Source organism: Equus przewalskii, chromosome 3 (genome assembly GCF_037783145.1).
Source record: "Equus przewalskii isolate Varuska chromosome 3, EquPr2, whole genome shotgun sequence".
Classification (NCBI taxonomy): domain Eukaryota; kingdom Metazoa; phylum Chordata; class Mammalia; order Perissodactyla; family Equidae; genus Equus; species Equus przewalskii.
The window spans coordinates 48119994-48144406 of NC_091833.1; the positions used below are offsets into that span (position 1 = coordinate 48119994).

General features: G+C 35.4%; 1 protein-coding gene across 36 annotated transcripts in view; it reads left to right on the plus strand.

Moving 5' to 3' along the window:
• SNCA (synuclein alpha) overlaps window positions 1-24413 on the plus strand; it is a 119599-nt gene that overhangs the window by 6506 nt on the left and 88680 nt on the right. For all 36 annotated transcript variants that reach the window (XM_070612658.1, XM_070612643.1, XM_070612649.1 and 33 more), the window contains exons 3-4: window positions 5599-5640; window positions 10900-11042. In XM_070612658.1, the coding sequence (XP_070468759.1) occupies window positions 5599-5640; window positions 10900-11042 (185 nt within the window). The remainder of the gene's footprint in view (window positions 1-5598; window positions 5641-10899; window positions 11043-24413) is intronic.

Here is a 24413-nt window from a genome sequence, read left to right on the forward strand (position 1 = left end):
TTTTTTTTGCATGTGGATGTCCAGTTGTTCCAGCACTATTTGTTGAAGAGACTATCTTTGCTCCATTGTATTACCTTTGCTCTTTTGTCAAAGATCAGTAGACTATATTTATGTGGTTCTAATTCTTGGCTCTCTACTCTGTTCAACTGATCTATTTATCTATTCTTTCATCAATACCATACTGTCTTGATTATTGTAGATTTATAGTAAGTCTTGAAGTCAGACAGTGTCAGTACTTCAATTTCGTTCTTTGCCTTCAATATTGTATTGGCTATTCTGGGCTTTTTGCCTCTCAACATAAACTGTAGAATCTCTCAGTATCTGCAAAATAACTTGCTTGGATTTTGATTGAGATTGCATTGAAATATAGATCAAGTTGAGAAGAACTGACATCTTAACAATACTGAGTCTTCCTATCCATGATCACTGAATGTCACTTTATTTAGTTCTTTGATTTTGTTCATCAGAACTTTGTAGTTTTCCTCATACAGATCTTATATATATTCTGTTAAATTTATACCTAAGTATTTCATTTTTTTTTGTTGCTACTGTAAATGGTATTCTGTTTTAATTTCAAATTCCACTTGTTCATTGCTGGTATATAGGAAAGTGACGGAGTTTTATTAACCATGTATACTGCAGCCTTGCTGCAATTGTTTATTAGGTCCAGGAGGTTTTTTGGTTGATTCTTTCGAATTTTCCATATAGATGATCATGTCATCTGTGAAGGAAGACAGTTTTATTTCTTCTTTTCCAATCTGTATACTTTTAATTTTCTTTTCTTATTTTATTGCATTAGCTAGGACTTTCAGTATGATGTTAAAAAGGAGTGGTAAGAGAGAACGTTCTTGCCTTGTTCCCGGTCTTAGTAGGAAAGCTTCTAGTTGCTTGCCATGAAATATGGTGTTAGCTGTAGGTTTTTTGTAGATATTCTTTATCAAGTTCAGGACGTTCCCCTCTAGTTCTGGTTTACTGGGAGTTTCTATTATGAATAAGTGTTGGATATGATTGGTTACTTTACTTTTCGAATGTTTAGCCAGCCTTGCATACCTGAGATTAATCCCACTAGGTCATAATGAATAGTTCTTTTACACATTGTTGGATTTGATTTGCTCATTTTTTGTTGAGAATTTTTATGAAGCACATTTTTATATATAGGAGCCATGGTTATTATCAAATAAACTCTCCAACAGAATAAGTACTTTTCGAACATATTTTCTTTTCATCTTTCACTCTTCATTGCAAAAACTATTATCAGTGACTAGTTTGAAAAATTGGGAGTGACTAAAGAAAATTTTCAAATTTTACCATGGCTGAGAAAGTTGGACACCCTGTTTTCATAAACTTCATAAGAAAAGTGATTGCATTCCTTTATTATATACTTTTGGCAACTATGTTTTAACTAATTGAAGAACTACCATAAGAATCAGTGTTATTTTTATGATTTGTTCTCCTTTTGTGATATCTTTATACACAAATTTTCTCAATACACCTCAGTTTAATAGACAAAGATATTCTCAATAAAATGGCTCAGAAATTATAAATTGAGAGTCAAATTTCAAAGCAGAAAAAAATTAGTTCTCTTTATATAATGGCAAGTATTATAACAGTAAAGGCAAGAAAACGATCTTCAAAACTCTTCAAATGCCACTTTGCCTAATAAGCAGCAGTGGTCATGAGCGTGGATTGATATCAAATTCTCAAGTCACAATATACTTCACCTGCACCAAGTTGAGAAAGTTGACAGAACACGCACAACAACAGTATAATTGAGTTCTTGCAACTTCCACGCATTACTTCCAACCTTCACTCTGCAGCTTCGTGAAGCCCTGAGAGAGAAGGTGGAATACCATGAGCGCCTCAGCTCAGGGAGCCATCGGTTCTGGTGTTCCTTCAGCTTTTATATCTTACTAGTCACATAGCCACTTGGCACCTATCTTGTAGCTGTGTCTTTTTAATTACAGAATACTTATCAGTTAAAGGTTAATCATTAATTACAAATACTACTAAACAGCTGACAGCAAACAACAGGTAATTGGTTTGATAAGAAGCGACCCTGTCAAGACCCTCATTTATCTTTGATTCAGGATACGTTCCATGATTTAGCCAAAGGTCAAATTCTCGGGTACTACTGAGGCAGAGAGGAAAGACCACAGACCAACTGTTAAACATTTCTTTATATAGTCATTTTTTAAATATGGGGTACAAGGAGTGGCAAGTGGGTAGTGATAAGAAATAGTCTCTCCAATACAGGCTGTCCTCACATTATTTAGTTCCAGGACACACAAATTTCAGGTACCACAGTTAGTTAAATAACACCATTTAAATAACAGCACAGTTCCAATTTCTGTTACCACAGTACATAAACTGTAAGTGATTGCATAAAGTACAAACTTAGCTCTTAACTCTTCAGCCCGCAAAGCATTACATAAGTAACAGAAATCCATTATAATCCATGATCAAATCACATCACTTCTTTCAAAGTTTGTTGCTGTTTGGTCACTGCGCATCGGTTATTCACCTCCTACAGACAGCAAAGCCCATAGTTATGTTGCCTCCTTGTCTCGCACTGACAAACCCACAAGATATTTTATAAAAATGCATAATTGAAAGAGGAAATTGGCCAAAAAAGATGAAAGTGCAGCAAAGAAATGAAGTGAAAAATGCTGGAAGGAAAATTTGAATCAAACATAGATTTATTTATAGAAGAAATAGCTGACTATGGGAAGGTTGACATTGCCACAGTTCAAGAAACTCTGAGTATGCAACCAGAGGAACTTATTGAAGGTGAAGGTGTCAACATACATGGGCAAACTGGTTGTGGTGAACAAGGTGAAGATGTTCCAGAGGAAGCGGTGCTGAAAGAACACCTCCCGTTAAAGGAGCTGCCAGAGATACATCATGGCATTAAAAGTGCAAAGTGTAACATTTTGGAAACTGATCCAGGTTTACAAAGGAGCATGACAATTCACTAAGACAGAAAAGATGCTCGCCCCGTATAGGGAGTTATACAGTGAGAACGAGAACACGGGCACTGTTTAAACGACTCACTAAGTTTTTTACAAAGAAATAAAACACTTTAATTCTCAATGTTTTAAATTACAGTATACTAAGTAAATAGTTTTACTAATTTTTTCAGTTATCTATACATTTATAAATGACTAAGAAAAATTTTAATGTTTTGACAAAAGCTTTAAGGATCGTGGAACAATTGTAATTTTTACCACTGATTAATCATAATTTCCTCATTGATTATTAACATCAATTTCCACAGTTTGAACTCAGCTTGTCACAGTCATTTCATGATCCCACATACTACCTAAAGTGAGCATTGCCTGCAAAGTACACTCATACACACACACAACATCACACATATAAAATACTATCCTGTATCCTTTAACATATTTAACAACTGCACAATTTCATTTATATGAATTTATGATTTGGTGATTTGTTCTATGTTTTAAACTGAAAATCCCTTTACAAACATTATATGCAAAGAAGAAGAGCAGTTACCACTAAGTGTTTAATATGGATTAAACACTGTTTTAAGGCCTCTGTCTGTGTTATTTCCTTTGACCTCCATGTTGGCTGAGTGCTATATATTTGATTATTATGTGGTGGAGTGAAAATTTAAATCCAGAAAATCTGAATTCAGAACCCACATTCTTAACTACAAAGCTATAGCTTATTTTATGTTTTGTTTTTATTGAAAGTCCTTAAATATATTCAAACTGGAGGTTCTTTTTTTTTTCCTGCTTTTTCTCCCAAAGCCCCCCAGTCCATAGTTGTATATTTCAGTTGTGGGTCCTTCTAATTGTGTCATGTGGGATGCCGCCTCAGCATGGCCTGATGAGCCATGTCTGCACGCAGGATCCAAACCAGCGAAACACTGGGCCGCCAAATCGGAGCGCGTGAACTTAACCATTCGGCCATGGGGCTGGCCCCTGGAAGATCTTGAATATATTTAAATTGTTTTATTAAATGTAGAAATTTTCCTTGACTATTTTCTAAAATATAAACTTCAATATGTTGCATACAAATTTCACTTAATGCCATACTTATATATTTTCATGAAAATATTCAATGAACATTTTAATGTGGTTCTGTATATTTATCTAGATCATCTTATTGATCATATGATTATTTAAATCACAGACATGTACTTCTAAATTTTAAATAAGTTTAGAACTAGAAACTGCTTCAGACCAGTGTTTGTCAAATTTGATCCACGAATTGCCTGCAGTAGATCATGAGGGTTATTAAAAATGCAGATATCTCTACCTGCTATTTACTGAATGTTTGGGGCTCTGACTCAATAGTCAGCCTTTTTAACCCCGCCCCCTCTCCAATTGATTCTGCTGCACTCTGGTTAAAGAACCAGCTTCTTAGAGATTAATTAATCTCAGGTGTTAATTTTACTGATGAATCTGAGGCTCCCTTACACTTTTTTATTTGTTTTAAAATGTGTTTACAGTTATTCCTGGTATACTCAGTAAGGGTTGGTAAAACACTGCATTTGAAAACTGAAGTTTGGTAACTATTTTAACATCCAAATATAGGTTTAAATCATTTCCCAGTTTTTATGTCCTCATTTCCTTATGTTCTTCTATGTCTGATAGAACTACATTATTTGAGTTATAGGGTAGTTTCCAAATGAGTCTCCAATCCATTGTTATTTTCTCCAAAAACATTCTTTTGAAAAACTGGTATGAATTACACTGAAAAATCCAATATTAGAGAAGTTATGAATAAAATTGTTAACAAATTTAGTTTTAATGACAAATATTAATAAATTATTTGTATAAAAGTATAGTAATGGTCAAGATTTTAGGGAAATTCCTATCGTACCTCTTCTTGAAACTAGCATTAGTAACACTTGAGCAATGAAATACTGCATTCCCTCTAAAGGTTTGCCTGGCTTAGTGGAAAGAGAATGAATTTAGGGTCACAGAGACCTTAATTTGAATGTGCTTGTAACCAGTTATGACCTGTGCAACTTTAAGCAAATCATTTAACTTTGATTTGCAATTTCTTCATGTATAAATTGAAATATAAAAATTTGTATATATACTATATAAAATTTCATAAAACACCCGTGTGAAATGGATGTTACACAGATCAACTGTGATGAGATGTAACATGCCTTTTACGTAATAGGTGTTCAAGAAATGTTGATTCGTTCTTGCCCTCCCTGTTCTACTCGTGTTTCATGGGTTAGCCAGTCTCTCTGCTGCACTGCGCTTTAGTAAGGCTTCTCCGTTCTGAATCCAGTCATCCCCCACCCAGCCCCCGTGTTATCTCACCTTTTGTTCCCTCTGTAAGTTCATATGTGAAGTGGAACACAAGGGGATCAAAAGTACCATTTTGTGGTAAATTATGAATTGGGGAGAACCTTCTGTTAGCTTTGGTTTCTTCTATGTGTTGTAGTAATTACTGAATTTCCTTGTTTTAGCTTTTTTGCCCCCTATTTTGAGGATATCTTTATCTATTGGCTTCTGAAGACTGAGATTTTTTGATTAGTTGTATTTAAAATGAGCTAATCAGCACTATAAGGCCAGTTTGAGACTTATGTTTTGAATTTGTTTGTTTCTATAGGCTCCAAAACCAAGGAAGGCGTGGTTCACGGTGTGACAACAGGTAAGCTCCCTGGGGCTTCTAACCAAGGATGGTATTGAAAATATTTAGGAAGCCGTATAGCCCCAGCACTGATCGCTCAGAGTGCAGTTGTAAACAACCACTGTGCCTATAGAGGAGCATTCTAAGGGAACATCAAGCTTTGTTTAACCTTAATTCTTTACTAAATATTTAAAAATAGGTAAATATTTATTATAAATAAATAAAACACAATATATTTAACTGTGGAGAACGATGACTCTGAATTGACCAGCTATATTTAATTTATAGTAGTATAGCATTTGAGTATTCTGACCAACTTAATGTTCTGGCAAACTGCTAGTATAAATAACATATAAGGATTGTCATTTTTCAAAGGATTAAGGCACAGTTTTCTGTAGAGTACACTGAAATATTCTGACACTAAAGTACTAATTATAACATTTCCTTGATGATTCAGAAGACATTTTAGGAAACATCTTGGGATGACCAGTAAATTATTTATTGTGTTTATCTCTGTTTGGCCTAATTTCACCAAGAATTTGAATAGGTTTATAAAAAGATTACAATAAAGAAATGACAAAAAGGATGAAAATTGTGGAGGTTATGATGATGAGGAGGAAGATGATAGTGATAGAAATAGAAAACTGAAAAGAGAAGCAAAATTTAACAACCTTAAGAGCCTACGGATTTGCTGTAATTGAGTTTCATGCTGTGTGTACTTCAAACTTCCTGACAGGTGTGGTAAGACAAGATATATAACCAGAAATATAATTCATATGATCAGAAAGCAGTAAACACAATAGTGCCTCAGAGAAATAACATGTTCCTATTACTGCATTATAAACTAGAAATAGGGAAAATCAAAAGGGAGTATTAATAATACAGTATTGTGGTTAAGACTATAAACACTGGAGCCAGAACTCCTTGGTTCAAATTTCTGCTTACCCCTTACCGGCTGTGTAATTTTCTGCAAAATTCATAGCTTCCATGTGACTTGGTTTCCTCATCCATAAAAGAATTAAGTGAATTAATGTACACAAAGCACCTAGAATACTGAAGGCAAATAGTATGTATTATACAGGTGTTACTTATTATCCCTTTAGAATAGATCGATCTTGAGCAACATTTTTATAGCTAGTGGAGAAAAGTAAATCATACAACTATTTTACACATGTTTTTGATAAAAATGAGAGTGTGAAATTAAAACACAATCCTTTGAAACTGATTCTGCTAGAAGCTAAGTTAAAGCATGCAGCTTATATTTGCTCTGTTGTTATCAACTATGTAATGCTGATAACGAGGCAAGTAAATATGTTGCCTTCTGGGACCTTCTATAAATATGATGTTATTAAGCATGATTTTAATAAGAACTGAATGACAGACGGTTGGAGACTGTATTATCTGAAGGGCCTTCCCCGATTAGTGCTGTTCCTTCCATTTAGTAGTTGAAGACATGTGGTTTAGAAAGCAGATAAGCATGTGGCAAGATTCAGAGACGGTGGTAAAAATTAAATACAACTAATACTGTCATCTGATGGAGGGGATATGTTGAAAAAGTCAGAATTTTTGCATCTTCTCCAGAATAATAGAATCATCAGTTGTGTGTGTGTGTATGTGTGTGACTGAAATTTGTATGATAAGGCAATATTTTACAAAACACTTCCTGAAAAACCATAGCCCACCAGCTTATGTTTCCATGATTTGATAGTGTTGAGAAACTTTGCGTATCATGTCTTTTGTTTAGCATATTAAAGAATCTGAGATGTCCTACTTAAAGAAATTTGCATAATTCAGTTTAATCTAGAGTTTCTCAAATTTCTTTGACCTTATTTCAGTAGTTACTAGGATTGAACTAAACTAGCATTCCACAGAAGACTATGCAAATGCTGCTAGGCGGAAAGGCCATGACGATTTCGGTGTGGGCAATATTTGCAGCCGTCGCAACAATCAACCACTCTGGCGGTAGCAAAATATCAAAAATGTTGTCAGAAATAGTCTGGCTATGAGAATTCCCTTGGGATAAATCAGCTACAGTAAGTAGCTTCTCTCTCCCATATCACATAAATGAATTACTTAATTTGTTTAATAGGGTTATTCACTATAAATTTCCAATAAGCTTAAGGTAATTACCCCAATGGCTTAGGAAAGGGAGAATTGGTCACTTATACTTAGTCTAAAATGTTTATTATGGTCACATAATAAGTGCTAAATAAATGTTATTTATTATTGTTATTAGTCAAAGCAGGAAAGCAAGAAACTGTTGTGTAGTACATAACATTGTCAGCTAATGTTAAAAGAAAAACTTCCCCAAGATCTATCCTTTTAGCTATTTTTGCGGAAATACAGACTTCAGTAAATCTACATTCATTGTTATAAACATAAATTTATTACATGATAATGAACACAACTAATTTTCAACATGTTATAATTTAAATTTCCTTATTAAATTGTTTTATAACATAAATTTATTTTCCTCAAGTTTATAATTTGTACACCAATTCAAAACTAGATCTTCTTAATTTTATAATTTTGTTTAATGTCAAAGGCTAGATTTACTGTATCTATTCTAAAAGTTGATGCTACATTTTCTTTCTGGAATTTTATTTTTAACTTAATGAAAGTCAAATATAAATCTTATTATTGAAATTAATGTATAAATTCAATTACAGATATATGCAAAATTCCTTTTGATGTATTTAAAATTATTTATTGAGCATCTACTGTAAAATACTAAAAAGAAAAATAAAACAGGATCTCTGATTTTAATGAACTCAAAATACACTGGTGGAAGTTGACAAACAGACTAGTGGAAAATGAATAATTATGGCACAATGTAAAAAGTTCAATAGTAGAGATTTATCTGAAATTTTATGGGGTCACAGAAAGAGGAGAGGTTTTTAACATGGAATTTCACATTGAGTGAGTTTCAACACACCAGCTTGAATTTGCTGAGTAAACAGATAGAGGGATAGCTGAGACGGATGAAGGCTTCTGGCCAGATGGAGCTGTTTGACCAAAATGAGGAAGACTGGCACATTTGGGGGAAAACATAAGTGAGTTAAAATATTATACCATCAGTTGGTTGCGTGGAAAGTATCTTTTTGATCCTTCTTATGAAGTTTTTTCCCTTAAAAATAAACACCATTTATGAGATGCAAAATGTATTAATTTGGGTGTGTCTCCTTTCCTTTTGTTTTGTCCCCCTTTTGTTTGGAATGTCAATGAACAGAGAAACAGTGTAAAAGGTCTTAACAGGGGAAAATAGGGGTTCAAGGTCAGTGGCTAATCTACTAGATAAATCCAATCCTACAGAAATCTTTTAAAATGTGTCTGTTATTTCTACATGAACACTCTTTTTGTAAGATAACTAATTGACTTATTTTTACAATGATGAAACCTAATGAAATGTACAAAGTACATTTTACTGTGCAGTTTATGTGCATTAAAAATAAAGTTCATACATATATAAAGAATTATCTAGATGTAAAAATAAATTTTCATGGCTGGCAGAAAAATTATGAGTTTGTAAAAACATCAAAGTTTATTTTTGTCTTTGAGATTTTATAACAAGAAAATGTTCATTTTCAAGCAAAATATTCTATTCGTGTTCTTAGAAAAGAAAAAAATGAGAACTTAAACCCCATAATTCACCATTTTTAAAGGATCAACATTCTGGAAATGTTTAAAAACATGAATTTCCAGTATAGCTTTTCACTGGCATTTAAATGGAGCTTTCATTGTGAATAGCCGTTACTCTTTAGGAGGCATCAGCCCTATCCCCAGAAGTGGCCGAAGGCAAATATCCAGCAACACGTGCTGTGCCCGCTCTCTGGGTTTAGACTCTAGGGCCTCTTCAGCTTCCGCTCATTGCCTGGGACAGTGGGGTAAGCCTCTCTCCTTACAGACTGCCTTAGCTTCCAGGACCTACACAGTCTGTTCAAAGCCCAATTGCTTTGTCCACACTGTTTAACCACTGCCTCTCCCAACTGGTGACATGAACTGTATAATAGTCATATGACCAGAACAATAACCCTCAGCAGCTGATATCGTGTAAATCCTCCGGTTCCTCAGGCTTGGACTTCTCCAGAGAAGATGCATACAAGCATAAAGCATGACAAGAAAATGTGTCTCTGTTTGCTCAGGAGAGAGCCTGAGGAAGAATATCACTCCAAACTAAAAATTCCTGAAAGTTAGGGAGAAAGCAGACAAAAAGTGAGTTTGGAGGGCAAAAAGAAACTAAGGCAAATACCACCTAGATATAGATAAGAGATATAAGACCCAGGCTTTATGAGCTTAAATGTTGTAAGGTTTAGCATGAAGAGGTGTTGTTTTAGTTCTCTATTGACCTTGAAATTATTTAAAGAGAAGAATCTCTTGTCTTCTGCTGCTTTTTCATAGAACTCTTCATTTAATTGAAACAAATGTTTTTATTGGAGCTTACTGTATGTGGTAATTATGTTGAGGTAATATAAAAAGATTCATTCAGCAATTATATCCGGTTTTAGTCCTGGAGAATATTTGATATGAGATTAAATCTTTGTCTAAATCTAATCCCAAACTATTTGCACCATCTTCTCTAAATTTTTAGCTTATTTAAAAAAATCTACTGAATCATCATGTCGTATTGTGTTTTATGAAAAAAATTGTGCACATGCTCAACAAGCCTCTTAATTTTCATACTTTACTTAATGTCTAACTCTTTTGTTCCCATTAAAATCATTGAAAATCAATCTTATTATTAAAACTCCTTCTGTTTCAACTACCTGAACTTTTATAGGAAGAACAAAGTTCCTTTGTAACCATCCCTCACTCCGCTGTTCATTTCTGATAGTAACATGCATGAGCATGTATGTGTTGTGTGCCTCAGAAGGTGTGGTGAAAATGAACAACCTGAGTGAGATCCAAGAATTGGCATTGAAATTGAAATAAAGAAAGAAATTTTGTGCTGAGTCTGATGCAGCTATAACTGCACCTGTAAGCCTTGCTTTCTGTAAACTTTCCTTGATAAAATGCAAGCCAAACCCAAATCACTCATAGCTCTAAATTTGTGATCGTTAAACTTGGAACACCTTTTAATATCTGTATGATTACAACAAAATATCTTAGCAAAGATTCAATGTTTGGCTAAACCATGCTCCCTTAGAAATCTCTGTAGCTTTTCTGTCTTCTAACTCTTTAGTTGCCTACGGTACGTGCTAACATAGATCTTTAGAAGTGAAATTACTTTTAAGTCGCTGTCGTTCCACCATCCCTTAACCTGTTGTTCCTGATTTATCCCAGTGGCTGAGAAGACCAAAGAGCAAGTGACGAACGTTGGAGAGGCGGTAGTGACAGGGGTGACAGCAGTAGCGCAGAAGACAGTGGAGGGAGCAGAGAGCATTGCAGCTGCCACTGGCTTTGGCAAAAAGGACCATTTGGGCAAGGTATGATTGCATACATTTTATGTTACATTTGTAGGCGTGGGAGACCACAGTGCATTTTCATGCAAGGCTCTAGGCAGGAATAAGATGCGTACTGGGGGAGGGCTGACTGACCCTCCCCTCGTAAAAATGTGCTACTTTTATGTGTGTATTCTTTTTGAGGGTATTAACCCAGATAAATGCCATGATAACTGTACAGTGGTCATGATTGTTTCATTTTCTGGAAGACAGTTAATGAAATAAACAGTGTAATAAATGCCAAAGAAACAGTGACATTTCAGAAAGAATGGGGGCTTTCATGTTAGCTAAGAATCTTGGAATTTCTTTTTGTTGGAATATAACAAATGCTTTGTGCCCAATCTCTAAATTTTCAAAGTGAAGGTCTTTTACTTGATTTCTTCATAATGACATCATCTCTTATTAAATGGCATATTTGCTTGTCATATAACAGTTCTTTGCCAAATATATGTTTGTGGGAACTGAGAGACTTAAACTGCTTACCAACCAGAGATCGTGGTTTGGGGTGATTTTAAAATTCTCGGAAGAATTTTGACTGCATTTTTTTACAAAGATGAGATTCTAGTAAGATTATACAAAAGATATGAATTTCATTTTAAACAGTTAAGTAATAAAAAATGAAGTGTTGACTGGAAGATGAAATTTTACAAATTTCATGACCACAGCAGCAGAATGATTTTTGCTCCTTCCTTGCCACAGTGGCCTCCTTGCTATTCCTTGAACAAACCAAGCATACCCTTACCCTGCCTCTTCCCTCTGTCTGGCACACTCCCTCATCTCTGGTCTTTGTTAAATGATACCTTCTCAGTGGGGTCCTACTTAATACTGGATCTTATTTAATACTGGAACCATTCTCTTTACCTTTGGTATTTCTAATCTCCCTACTGTTTATTTTTTGTCCAAAGCATTCATCACCTTTAACAATAATAAATAATTTACATATTTTTTATACATGTTGTTTATTTTCTTCCTCCCCTTCTAAAAGATAAGCACCATGAGGGTGGAATATATTTATTTTGTTCACTGATATTTCACAAGTGTCCAGAAGAGTGCCTGACACAGTAGACATTTAAGGAATATTTATTAAATTAAAGAAGAAAGTAAGGAAGGAAATACATGAATAAGCAGGGTAACTTTTATTTCTGTGTCTTTAGTAATTATATGTGTAGTATAGCAACTGTGGCTATTCGACCATCCAAAGTTATAATCCAAGTGGTTTTGGAATAGATATCCTGAAAACTGTAAGAAAGTAACTTTATTTGCTGGCGTCTGCTCTGGGTTGTATCTGCTCCATGTAATCCTATGTAGTAGACCGACTTTGATGGATCATTAACATATTGATAATAAAAATATGTGACATATTGAGATTTTATCACATGTAGTTACATCGTCTGGGGCAATTGATGCCAATTATGGAAAACCTGGACTGGGCTCTAGTATTCTTCAGCTGACCCTTGAGTGTATGGTTAATGATAGCAGTATTCCTTTGTGCAGAATATGCTTTTCAAATAATCTTACTACTCATGCTGCTAATTATACTAAGTCCTATTTTCCATCAGAAATTATAATTACACTTATAGCTTTATTACATTTTGAAAGTTAAGAGGGACCTCATATATTAGTACAGAGGCAATTAACCTGTTTTGTGTCCCTGACCCTTGTGCCAATCTTCCCAGAAAAATGTGCACTCACATACACACACCAACGGGCTTAGTGGGATCTTGGAAGCTCATCAACAGACAGAGCCATGGTTTAGATCAATCTCCTGATTGTACAGATGAGGAAAGTGAAATCTACGGAGGGGAAGTAAAGAGTCCAGGGTCACACAGCTAGATATAATAGACTGGATGTCAGTGGAGCTTTTCCATCACTATGTCACTTCCCCAGCCACTTCCTCAAAACCTGCCTTTCTTTTGGGTTTTTATAAACTGAGTTGTAGGCAACCAGACTTAACTAGAACAAGTTTTTGCTTGAGAATATTAAGAAATGGGAAATGTATCATTCCTTTCTCACCCTCATTTAAGGCACACCATGAAAATTACAAATAAGGCATGGAAGTTTTTACAAGTTCATTTCTTACAAAATTAGGCTTGTTTTTTACCCTTCTAAAAATATTCCTATTTATTTTAATATTTTAAAGCATAAATCTAAATGATGTGAGAAAATTAACCATTTGGAGATTTCTCTTCTGGGTACTTATAGGTTCTTCCAAATTTCTAATATGAAAATGAAGCCATAAAACCTAGAAATTGCAACATAGTTATAGGAAAAAATACATTGAACTGGGAGTTTAAATGGCTGATTTTCATTCCTGCTCTGTCACCAAAAGGCTAGATGACCTTTTGAAGATCTCCTAAGACTCTTTCTCATATAATGAGGGAACTGTACTAGAAAATAGTTAAAGCCCAATTTAGCAGTCCAGTTCTGAGTTTCTATAACTCAAGGAAGACACTAATAAACTTTCATTGTGGTTACATCTATGGGATGCCAAAACTTCTAGGGAGTTTAAAGAAAATCATTGAATTTGTTCATCATAGAATTTGAAATAATTTAATTTAATCTTTCAAACTGATCAAAGAGATTCTAGTGAATGGAAATTTATCGTTGCTTTAACTGTTTGTTAATGACCCCATTGAGAGACTCATTCTTCATTCAAGAAATAATACTTACTCACTATGTGCCAGAAACTTTGCTAGATATTGAGGCTAAAATGATGAGAAAAACCATGGACTGCTTTTCTCTTCATTGAGCTTGTAGTCTAGTGACAAAGATCAGTGAGATGATCCTGTAATCACCACACAATAAGTATGTAATTATAACCGTGATAAAGTCTGCGGAGTACATAATGCCAATCATGTCTAAAAAGGGACTTGACCCAGCTAGCGTGAAGCTGGGGTAAGGGAAAGCATCACAAAGGCTTCCCTGAGGAAGTGATGTTTGAGTTGAAATCTAAAAGAATGACTGGCAATTAATAAATAGTGAGAGTCGGAGGAAAAGCATTCCAGGCAAAAGCAACAACATGAGGAAATCTCATGTGGGAGGAGGGAACCGCGGCAAACCAAAGACGACTGCAGCTGGAGCGGAGAAAATGAGGAGGAAAAGGCTGGAGGGAAATGCAGGAGCAGCTTCGTGGTTGGCCATCTTAAAAATGTTGGTCTCTAGTCTAAGAATAAAGGAACCTATTAAAGCATTTTAAGCAAAGATGTCAGGTTATAGGTTTACATGTTGAAAAGCTGTCTCTGCCTGCAGGGTGGGAAGCAGATTAAAGGGAGGGAAGAGTAGAAACCAGGGACCAGTTAGTGGGCTGAGATGGAAAGAGGAGATGATTGTGTATACTAAGGTGTTGGTGGGGGAAGGAGAAAGAAATGGATTAATTCAAAGACCTTGTAGGAGGTGATATGAACAAGATTTGGTGATGCATTTCATGAGGCTTGGGGGATGAGGGATGTGATAAGCAGAGCTATGAGGTGTTAGCTTGTTGAAGTGGATTAATGGCTGTGGTATAATCTTGGTGGTTGGTGCCTCCTTGAATATCAGGAATACCACAAGAGGAGAGGCTGTGTTGATGTTTAGCTCTCACACCCATTGAGGGTGTTTGGTCTATCAACGCCTGGTTGATGAGGGGACAAGTCTTTCCTTCCTTCCTTCCTTCCTTCTTTCTTTTCTTTCTTTCCCCCATTTTGTGTTTTCTTGGTTTGCTTTTTTTAAATGACCACAGATACCTAAGTGTTTTTGTGAATTTGATCATATGAATGAAGCCACCTTTAGTAATACTTTCTAATCATAAGACATTAGATTAAAGGACAAATAGGATGTCTTGAACTTTAAGAATTCGTTTTATCAACTATTATTAGCTTCTGTATTTAACACATCAGAATAATATATCTACCAATGTATATTTTTACCTTTGTAAACACAAGAGGTTGTCAGCCATACAATTTATTTCCCAAAGCTCATTCATTTGATTGGCACAGTAGAAACAAGCTACAAATGCATTGGCAGAGGTATTCAAGTTTGACGTTTAAACAAACAGTGATGTTAAATAGATAAAATTTATGTTTCCCACTTCTGTTGAGAATAAATGATGTGCTTGTTCCAAGAATATTATAAAAGAATTACCTTGAGAAAGCATTGTTCTTTAGTGCATCTATTTTTACAACATACAGCAAATCACTAGAACATTTGCTCTGTCCCAACCCCTCCACAGAGCTTTGCATGTGGTTACTGCTCAAATAAATCCTTGCTGAAGAAGCGAGCATCTCTTTAATGCTATCTGGAATGCCCTAGAAGAGTGGGATCCTCAGTGTCCCTGAGCTCTCAATTTTCATAATTTTCTGGATTTATAGAGAGTTAAAGTTCTGAATAAACTATAAAGCTACTGCCTGACAAATAGTACAGCAGTTAGCTTCATTACCACATCCCATTTAGGCACCGACCTATCTACATGGAGATTGTTAGATTTGGGGCAGGAAATAAGCTTGAAATATTTATAGCCTCATATACTTAAATTTTCGGGTTCATCTGTTTATTTACTTTTTTTAGAATCAGAATGAAGTTCTTAAACAGTGCCATTTTGGAAAAATTAGATCAGATTATAAACAATTTTTACTATCCCCAGCACAGTTATCCAGAAAATGTTGATTTCAAGTGGAGAGAAGTGTGTGTACTCTGTAATCCTGCCTTAATTCCTAAGAGGAGAACGAACCAAGTGTAGGCTAGATGGATAAAACAAAGTAGGAATAGAAAATGTCAGCTTTGACATTATGATCTTTAACATTTAAGCATCCTTCTGCTTATTTCCTTCGACTTACCAGAGCTATCATATTTAGCTTGATGCAGATTTATTTTTAAACACTTGAGTGTTATGGACTTTCCCATTAAATGATTAATCAGTTGATGGATGTTGCCATCAACTAACATACTTAATGCTGATTTCACAAATAAGCCACAGGTCACAGGCAACCTTTCAGATTTCTCTGAAGAAGCATACATCTATCACAGGTGCAATCTTAATGTTGTTTATAAGAAGGTAATAATAAGAGAGGTCAAGATTAGTGAAATATTTTAATTTATAGTAAACTTTCTCCTTAAATTTTGTATAATAATGGTTGATGTAGTATATTGTCTCAAATAATTAGCAGTTTGAGTCTTGCCTTTGCGTTTGACCTCAGGGAAAACCAACATGACTGTTAGTTATATTTAAAGCTAAACTAAAAGCTTTGTGGCACAATTAATTGCCTGATTTGTATTTGTGGTGGGAGCCATGTATGCTATTAATAGCATTGTAATCTTAGATTAAAGCATAATGTGGTAATTAAAGAAAAAACCTAATTGACTTAATTGATTTGTTTCAAAATGTGTATAATCATTTACATTTTGCAATGTGGTGTGTAAAAATCAATATTTTATTCTCACATGAAAGTCTACTAATGTTGCATAAACTGTTTTCCACTTAGCAACATATCTATTATGATGGATTCTCTCTGTATCTAATAATATTTCACTAGATTCAGGGTAGATGAATCATGATTCCTAATGACTCTTGATCTTGTAAGATTGTAAATGGAAAAGCATACTATAATTATATAAAAAGTTGTAAGGAACATAGACTTATGGTTATGTTTTCATTAAAATTCAGTAGCATTCAGGCATTTAATGGATGCTTCATGTGTGCCGGACACACAGCTGGGCACTGTGGGGAATGCTAACACATGGATGGCTCCTGCTTTCAAGAAATGTGCAGTCCAGGCAAGGCAACTGACATATTTACCTTGGAAAAAGGAGCATCTCTGGTCTTTGAGAAGATCTATACATGTATATATTTGTAACAAGTGTATATCCATCATAGGAAGAAAAATGCTTTTTGTTAGAAATGAGAGAGACCTATTCTCTCAACAAATATTATACCTTAAATTTTGTTTTGTCAATAGACTGTGAAATTACCACACACCCATAGAGATAAGAGCCACAATATTTTAGCTGTTTAGACACAGGAACATAAAAATACTTGCACCTGAGTCCTAGGACTAGCGCTTAATAATCTGTAAGCATTACAACCCTGCAGTATATACATGACTACAAATCCAATTTCAGTCTTTAAAGAACTGATTGTGGTGATAGTTTTGATTGTTAGAGAAATGTCTTACAGGAAGAGTGTGATAGAACTGCTTCAAGGCACACCAACAAACAGCTTTAAATTATATTTGTGCAATTGGCTTATTTCTTTATAAACGCTTAACGTGGATTAAATCCTGCTGAATGCAAAGTGAGAGTAGTGACCATATTTTTATGAACTCATCTTCATTGTGCATGTGGCTAACATCTACTGCTAACGTCCCTTCACACGCAAAGAGGAAATTATATTTTTGATACTGTTTCATTAATCAGATACTATTATATGTAGGATGATTTCAAACTTAGTTTCTTTTTAAACTGCTATTACCAACTGAGCCATATTTCCACTTTGTAATTCAAAGGAAAATCTAGAAAAATAAACTTTGTATCTTTAGATGACAGGAATAAAGGGAATAGATGTGTTTATTTATTATGACATTCGATACTCTTATCTCAAACTTCAATGATAATCAACTTGTTTGTCCCTAAAAAGTAAGAACACTTTGATTTTTTTCCCCTTCAAACATAGGCTTTTAGTTTTCTAATTTTCAGGAAGACATTTGATGGCGGTGTTTGCTTTAACAAGAGAAAATAGAAAAAGAGGTTCTATGTTTCTCAAAATATTCAAAATACAAAAAATCTAGGACAAAATATGTTTACTTGAATTCAGAGGAACAGAAATAAGGTAAATGAGACGCCAATTGTGTTTTGCATGCAAATACATAATTATGGGAACTAGACTCGGATGGCGCGTCTCCTCAACCTGATTGTTCTTGTATGAGGGGAAAAGGAGTAGTTTGTTAATTCAAATATGAGGTAATTCTTTCATAGGGAACTTAACCGAACATTTGAATGTTTAAGTCACACTTTAAATATCCCTCTTTACAAGGTGACTCTGGAATCAACAAACAGATATTTTGAAAATTCCAAAAGTAGTATTTGATTCCTCTTAAGCCTATAGTGTACATTATTACAAACAACACTGAGCCAAAAATTATGTTTGTTGAATAAATAAACAATTAAATGAATAAGTGAAAAATAAAAAGGAGGAATGTATATTTTATCTTCCTTTTATATGATTAGAAGTGTAAACTGTTTTACTTTTCTTTTGTGTTCTTCACGCTAACACAGTATGATAAATCTATTTGGAACTCAATTCATAAGAATGAATTCAGTTGCAGCTTTGTGGATTGTGAAGAATAATGTCAACTTTTAACTTAAGGAGATCAAATAGAGTTTAACTGTCTGTGCTTACAAGGGAATGATATTAGTCTGACAAGCCATAATAGCAAATCATCTCCAATTCACGTGTATATACACTTTATTCTGATTGTTGAGAATTCTCAAAAAAGTAGAAAATTGCCCTTTCAATATACACCATACTATTTCACGCTACGTGGAGTATGTGCATAAGGCTTTGCCTTAAGGCCCAGGCTTTGCTCAGTGGATTGGGTATTATTTGCTATCTCTAGGGGAACTAGAGAAGGCGTGTGCTTCCTACTTATGTCACTGAGTTTAGAGATTAATTGTCATGCAAAGCATATAATAGCATTAAAAATATTTCATCTTTAATTTCTAACATTATGACATATGTAGGCACCCTTAAAATAGTAATCTCCACTAAATTCTGATAAACGCCTGTAGTAACAATCCTTCTTCAATTGTATTCTTTCTGCAAAGGGAGACAAACATTTGTGAGTTTGCAACAAAGGCAATTCACAAGTTTTCTAACTAAACCTGCTCTCTATCTGTTGTTTGACCCGCCGTAATAGCCCCAGCTGGCCTTTATCTTTGTACGGGGTTCCTGGGTTACCTACCTACACCATTTGATTTGGTCATATATAGGAAAAGTGTGACAGTGTAGAGGGCATGAGCTCCATGTCAGGGAACATGGCGTTGGTCTTTTCTCTCTCCCTATCCTGAATGATGTCCTCTCAGCCGTCTGAGCACCGATTTTCTCATCTGAGAAATAAAAGCATTGGATTAAATGAGTTCAAAATGTTTCGAGTCTGTGTTTAATGGTTTGAATTTTAGGCCAGTTTGTTCAATTACGCATTGCCAGACCTCTGGCAACTCATTTAACCTTTATAAACCCAAACTACTCATCTGTAACTGACCAGCCACTGCACAGAGTCAGAGTGTGAATGAAATGAGATAATGCAGACAAAAGATAAACAACCAACTGTCATGCATTATGCAGTTACAACATGTTGCTAAGAAGAGCTTGCATTTTCTCTAAGACTTGTGTTAGATATATGATTATAGAGGGTGTCTTCCATCTTTGTTTATGGTCTGATGATATTTAGTAAATAAATTGTAAACACATAACGGGGGAAAAACCATCATTGAACATTCTACTTTATTTAGCTAAATAAAAGGAAATCACACTAGTATTATTTTTCCTTAGATTTTCCCAGTGTGGTTCCATTGAATATTACACATATTACAACTAGAAAGAAACAATTTGGGCATCCATTGGAGTAAACAAAGTTAAAAAGTTTCTGTTTTAAACTGAAGAAAATCTCAGAGCCCTAATGTCTTCTGTTGGGGGTGTAGTTTCTGTCTTTCCTAATGTCTTTTTGATGCCAAACCCAAGGAGAATGGTTCTGGGTATTCAGTGGAACACAGGTTTGAGATGCCCCAGGTTAAGACTAACTGTCTCCACTCACTCTTTTCCTCCTTTTCTTAATAAGGCTACTTTTTAGGCCCTGGATTAGAGATATTTAGAGAGGTTATTAGACTCAGTGTCCCGTATCCAAATCCTATTCGTTTTTAGCTATTTTCTGTGAGGTACCTTGGGAGAAGGCTGAAGAAACAGCTCTCTTCATTCATGTGAAGCTTTTGTACAAATCCTGACTTAAGCCCCTCCTGATCTACATGGGGGCAAATGTAAGTAGTGTGCAAATGTGAGAACTGGCTGAGGCATCTTCTTGGCCCCTTTCCCTTCTACTCAAAGGCAGGGAAGTTCATTAAAGTGAAGGAAGCCAGAGAGTTTCTCCTCAAGCTAATTTTCCATGCCCCCATGTCTGTCTAGTTGTTTGCTCACACTCTGTTGGCGGTGGGAGAGCTTACCAGGTCTGCTCCTCAGGCAGCAGCCCACCGGGGAATGAGTCTTGCCCATTCACAGACATTGGCAGTTCACTTGCCTTCCACAGAGGGAGGTTCAGGGGAAAAGGCAAACTCTAATGCTTTCCTTCAAATCTATGTCCCTGAAAATCTCTTCTCCTTCTTTCTTTTTATACTTTACTGATGGAAAAATCATGAAAGGGTCTGGCACTTGAACTTTTACAATTTAGTTTCATTGTCTCACCTGCGAGCTTATTTCACAGGAATCCTTGCACCTTCTACTTAGATGTGGCACAGGGAAGGGACCAGCTATTAGCCAGGGTCACAGTGCCCTCAGTTGTGTTTCACATTTTCAGCAACGTTGCATTAGAGATTCATTCAATCGCCAACAATATGGTTGGAGAATAAATTAATACAAATCATTCTTGAGGCCATGTCGGAAATCTGTATTAAAAGCGTTGAAATTATGCATATTCTTTGAATTAGCAATTTCACTTCCAAGAACTTAAATTATCGTAAATGTAAACGTAAGGATGTTCATCTCAGCATTGATTATAATATAAAATGGAAGAAAAATGCCAGAAGTTTGACGATAGAGACTTAGTTAAGTAAATGCATTATGGTTGATCCATACAGTGGGATGCTGAGTAGCCAATAAAATCTTGGTGTAGAAGAATAATTAATGGAGTAGAAGGATGCTCTTGCTGCATTAAGTGAAAAAAACAGATTACAGAACAGTATGAACAGTTTGTATAGTATAACCTCTTTTATTAAAAAAAAAACCAAACCTGTATGCAGCATATGAATGTATAAGGACCTGAAGTAAATGTACCAGGCTCTCAGTTTTTCTCAATGAAGCACTCCAGCTGATAATTCTTTGTATTGGAGAACTGTCTCATTCACTGTAAGATGTTTCCCAGCCGGGGGCCTTACTTGTTAAGCACCAGTAATGCTCCCCAGGCATTGCAACCACCACAAAAAGCTCTCCCACATTGTCCTTAAGGAAACACTGCAACTGAGTGACTATTTCTGGATCATGGATTAGAGTCATTTTATTGTCTCCCTTTGCTTACTTCTATTTTCTTCAATTTCCTTTAATAAGAATATATTAGATTCATAATAAAAACATAATATTGGTACTTATGATATTCTGCACTACTCAGCATTTACGTGACTAAGCATTCTGCTGCTTTAACCACAATTAGAACTTCAAGAGGCTCATTTCCCTTCTTAGTGTCCCAGTTCCCACTTATATTTGTTGCACTGATTCGAAAAAATCAATTTTATCTCCACAGATACTTAAAAATACAGTTATAGTTGTAGAGTTTGTTGTTTAATCATTCATCTATTTACTCATCCATTCATCTGATCCATATTTGTTAAAGTCATGCTATGTGTAAGATATGATGCAGGAATCATCATAATTATAGTGACATATAAAGACCAAATTCTTGTGCTCTAGATGTTGACATCTACCTGTTAATCAGGATAAGTGTTTGTAGGAGTCTCTTAGTCTATTAATATTATGGACCTTGCCTGAAGAGTTCTTCCCCAGCCTCCTTCTCTTCCCTTCAGGTGTGAAGTAAGGCTGATTCTGAGTGAGGTATCATAGCACTCATAGTGTCTTATTTCTCAAAAAATCTGGTTATAGTACACTTCTTTCATTTATTCTGCTTGATCCCAATTATCAAATGAAATTATAATATCATTCCAGCAATTCTCTTTTTGCTATCTAATAATATTGGGTACCACGTCCAAATTTGAACAAAGATTTCTGAGGAGTAATGGGTTGTACTGCCCAAGTGAGCTGAATAATCGATTTGCTCACCCGTTTTTGGCACGTTATATCTGATCATTTGGGGCCTTACTCACAAGCTGACTATGCAAAATCTTATTCTAAGTCTTTCGGGCTCTGAGAAAGCTGTCATCCTCTTATATTCATGTATCCTCAAAGTTTTGCCTTTTTCATTTCAGTGTGCTTTTTCTGAATATCACCTCATTAATAGGTACTGTCTTTTGATAATAGTAACTAACAAATCTGATCATCTCAAATGTCTAGGGTCACATTTTAAAATAAGTTATATTTTGGACCTAAGAATTTATCGAAACGTAACTAGGATTGAACCATTGATGTGTGTATTTGGAGGTGGAATTCAGTTGCAAATAGAAATGAGTTTTTCAGCCTTAAAAAATATAGTCAACTAGGTATAAGAAAATGAAAACTTTAGGAGAAAAAAATTCACCAAAGTGCCTATTTTTTATTTAATAAATATCCTGGAACTATTTGAGAAAACAAAACTGTATTTCTTATATCTGACAAGTATTTGTGACTTTATTGTTTATTGGGGGAATGAAATTTCCTCCCTCCTTGGCACATTCTTCTCTTATTTGAAATGACTTGATGTCATTATGAAAAAAGCTGCAGAAGACTGACTTTTGGTGTGTGTGGAGGTACTGGTTTACGTTATGACTTGTGGTGTATTGTCGTATGTGTGTGTGTGTATATATACACACACACATATGTATATGAATGGGTGGGGAGTGGAAAATGGAATTTATGGTAGCATTTTCCTTAGAAATCTGCTTGATCTCCGAGTTGGACCGTTTTATAAATGTATCTACATTGATCTCTATCTTTGGAATTCAAGAAATGGTTCTTGGCTATACTTCCTTTAATATAGTGTGCTGGAAATTTGGAAGTCACTAGCCAGATTAGTTCTAGAAAATTAGCTAGTGGCTGTCCACTATAGACTCAAGTCCCAAGGCCTAATCCTGTTATTCAAGGCCCGATTTTATCCAGCCTCCCCTTCTTTTAAACCATGTATTTCACAATTACTCAACAAAGCTCTTCAGTCTGGGCAGACAAGTGTCTTCGAAATACCTCCCAGTTATCTAATACAGTCTGTAACTTTTACTCTGCCTCACCTTTGAGACGGATTTAATGCCTCCTGTCTGAATTTTCTCAAGGCTAGAAAATCCACCTCAAGCCTCCAGAACCCTAAACGGTTCTCCCTGAGAGCTAAAATGCATATAATTTCTCCTCGCTTAGCTCTCACAGCCTTTGCAGATATTCCGTATGTATTCAGTTGCTCAGGCCAAACCGTTGGAAGTATCCTGGATTCTTTTCCCTTCACATCCTCCATCTAGTCCTTTAGCTCATCAGTTTACCTGTATTTCCAAATATATCCCTGGTCTTACTACATCTCCTTCTCCACTGCCACCCCTGGGGCCAGGACTTCATCGTTTCTCACCGAATCCTTCCCCTGCCTCCTGACTGATCTTCCGGCTTGCGCTCCTACAACCTAGTTAGTCTGTTCTCCACTGGTCGGAGAAATTCTTCTGAAACAGAAACCAAATCATCCCTCCCCTACTCCCAACCGTGCAGTGGCCTCCTACCTCACAGAGAATGAAATCCCAGTCCTTACTGTGGTTTAAATTATCCAACCCTCCTTAGGTCCTGTTTCCCATCCCTTTTCTCCTTGCACACTGCCCTCCAGCTACGCTGGCCTCCTCCATGCTGTTCTTCAGACCTGCCAAGCACATTTCCAATACTCAATAAATACATATGAAATGAGTTTCATTCATTTAAATGTCAACTGTTTCTTTCTTCGGGAAGCAAAGACAAGTGACGTAGTCTTTTTCAAAAAAGCTGACTACTCAGAAAATTTCATCTTAATTTTAAAAAGACAAATGGCAAGAATGTGTAAACTGGCAAAGATATCATTCTCTACTTCAGATTTCTATGTGATTTTGGTGCAGATTAGTGATTTGGTATATCGTGGAAGATGAGCCTATTCTAATGAAATGACTTGTATCTTTCATATTTATCACAAAAGTTCTTACTCTTTCCTACTTTTATAGCAACCTAGTTGATTGTGCATAGATACATGAAATGAACTTTCTCCTTAGGAACAAAGCAACCATTTTACTCATAAAATAAGTCTTGGAAATTTAAAAACTGCTTGTCACTATACATTATTCATATTCCATTAAATATTTTCTTAGTAAATCACATAAATTAGATTGACTGTTGGACAGATGGGCAAAACCACATGCATTCAATATTAGGCAGTTGGTGAGTGTAAGATGCCAGAAAGAAGATTAGAAATATCAAGGCAGGAAGCTTCCAATTGCTCTTGAAAAGGATGATCCTTTGCTCCTGAATCTCCACTATGT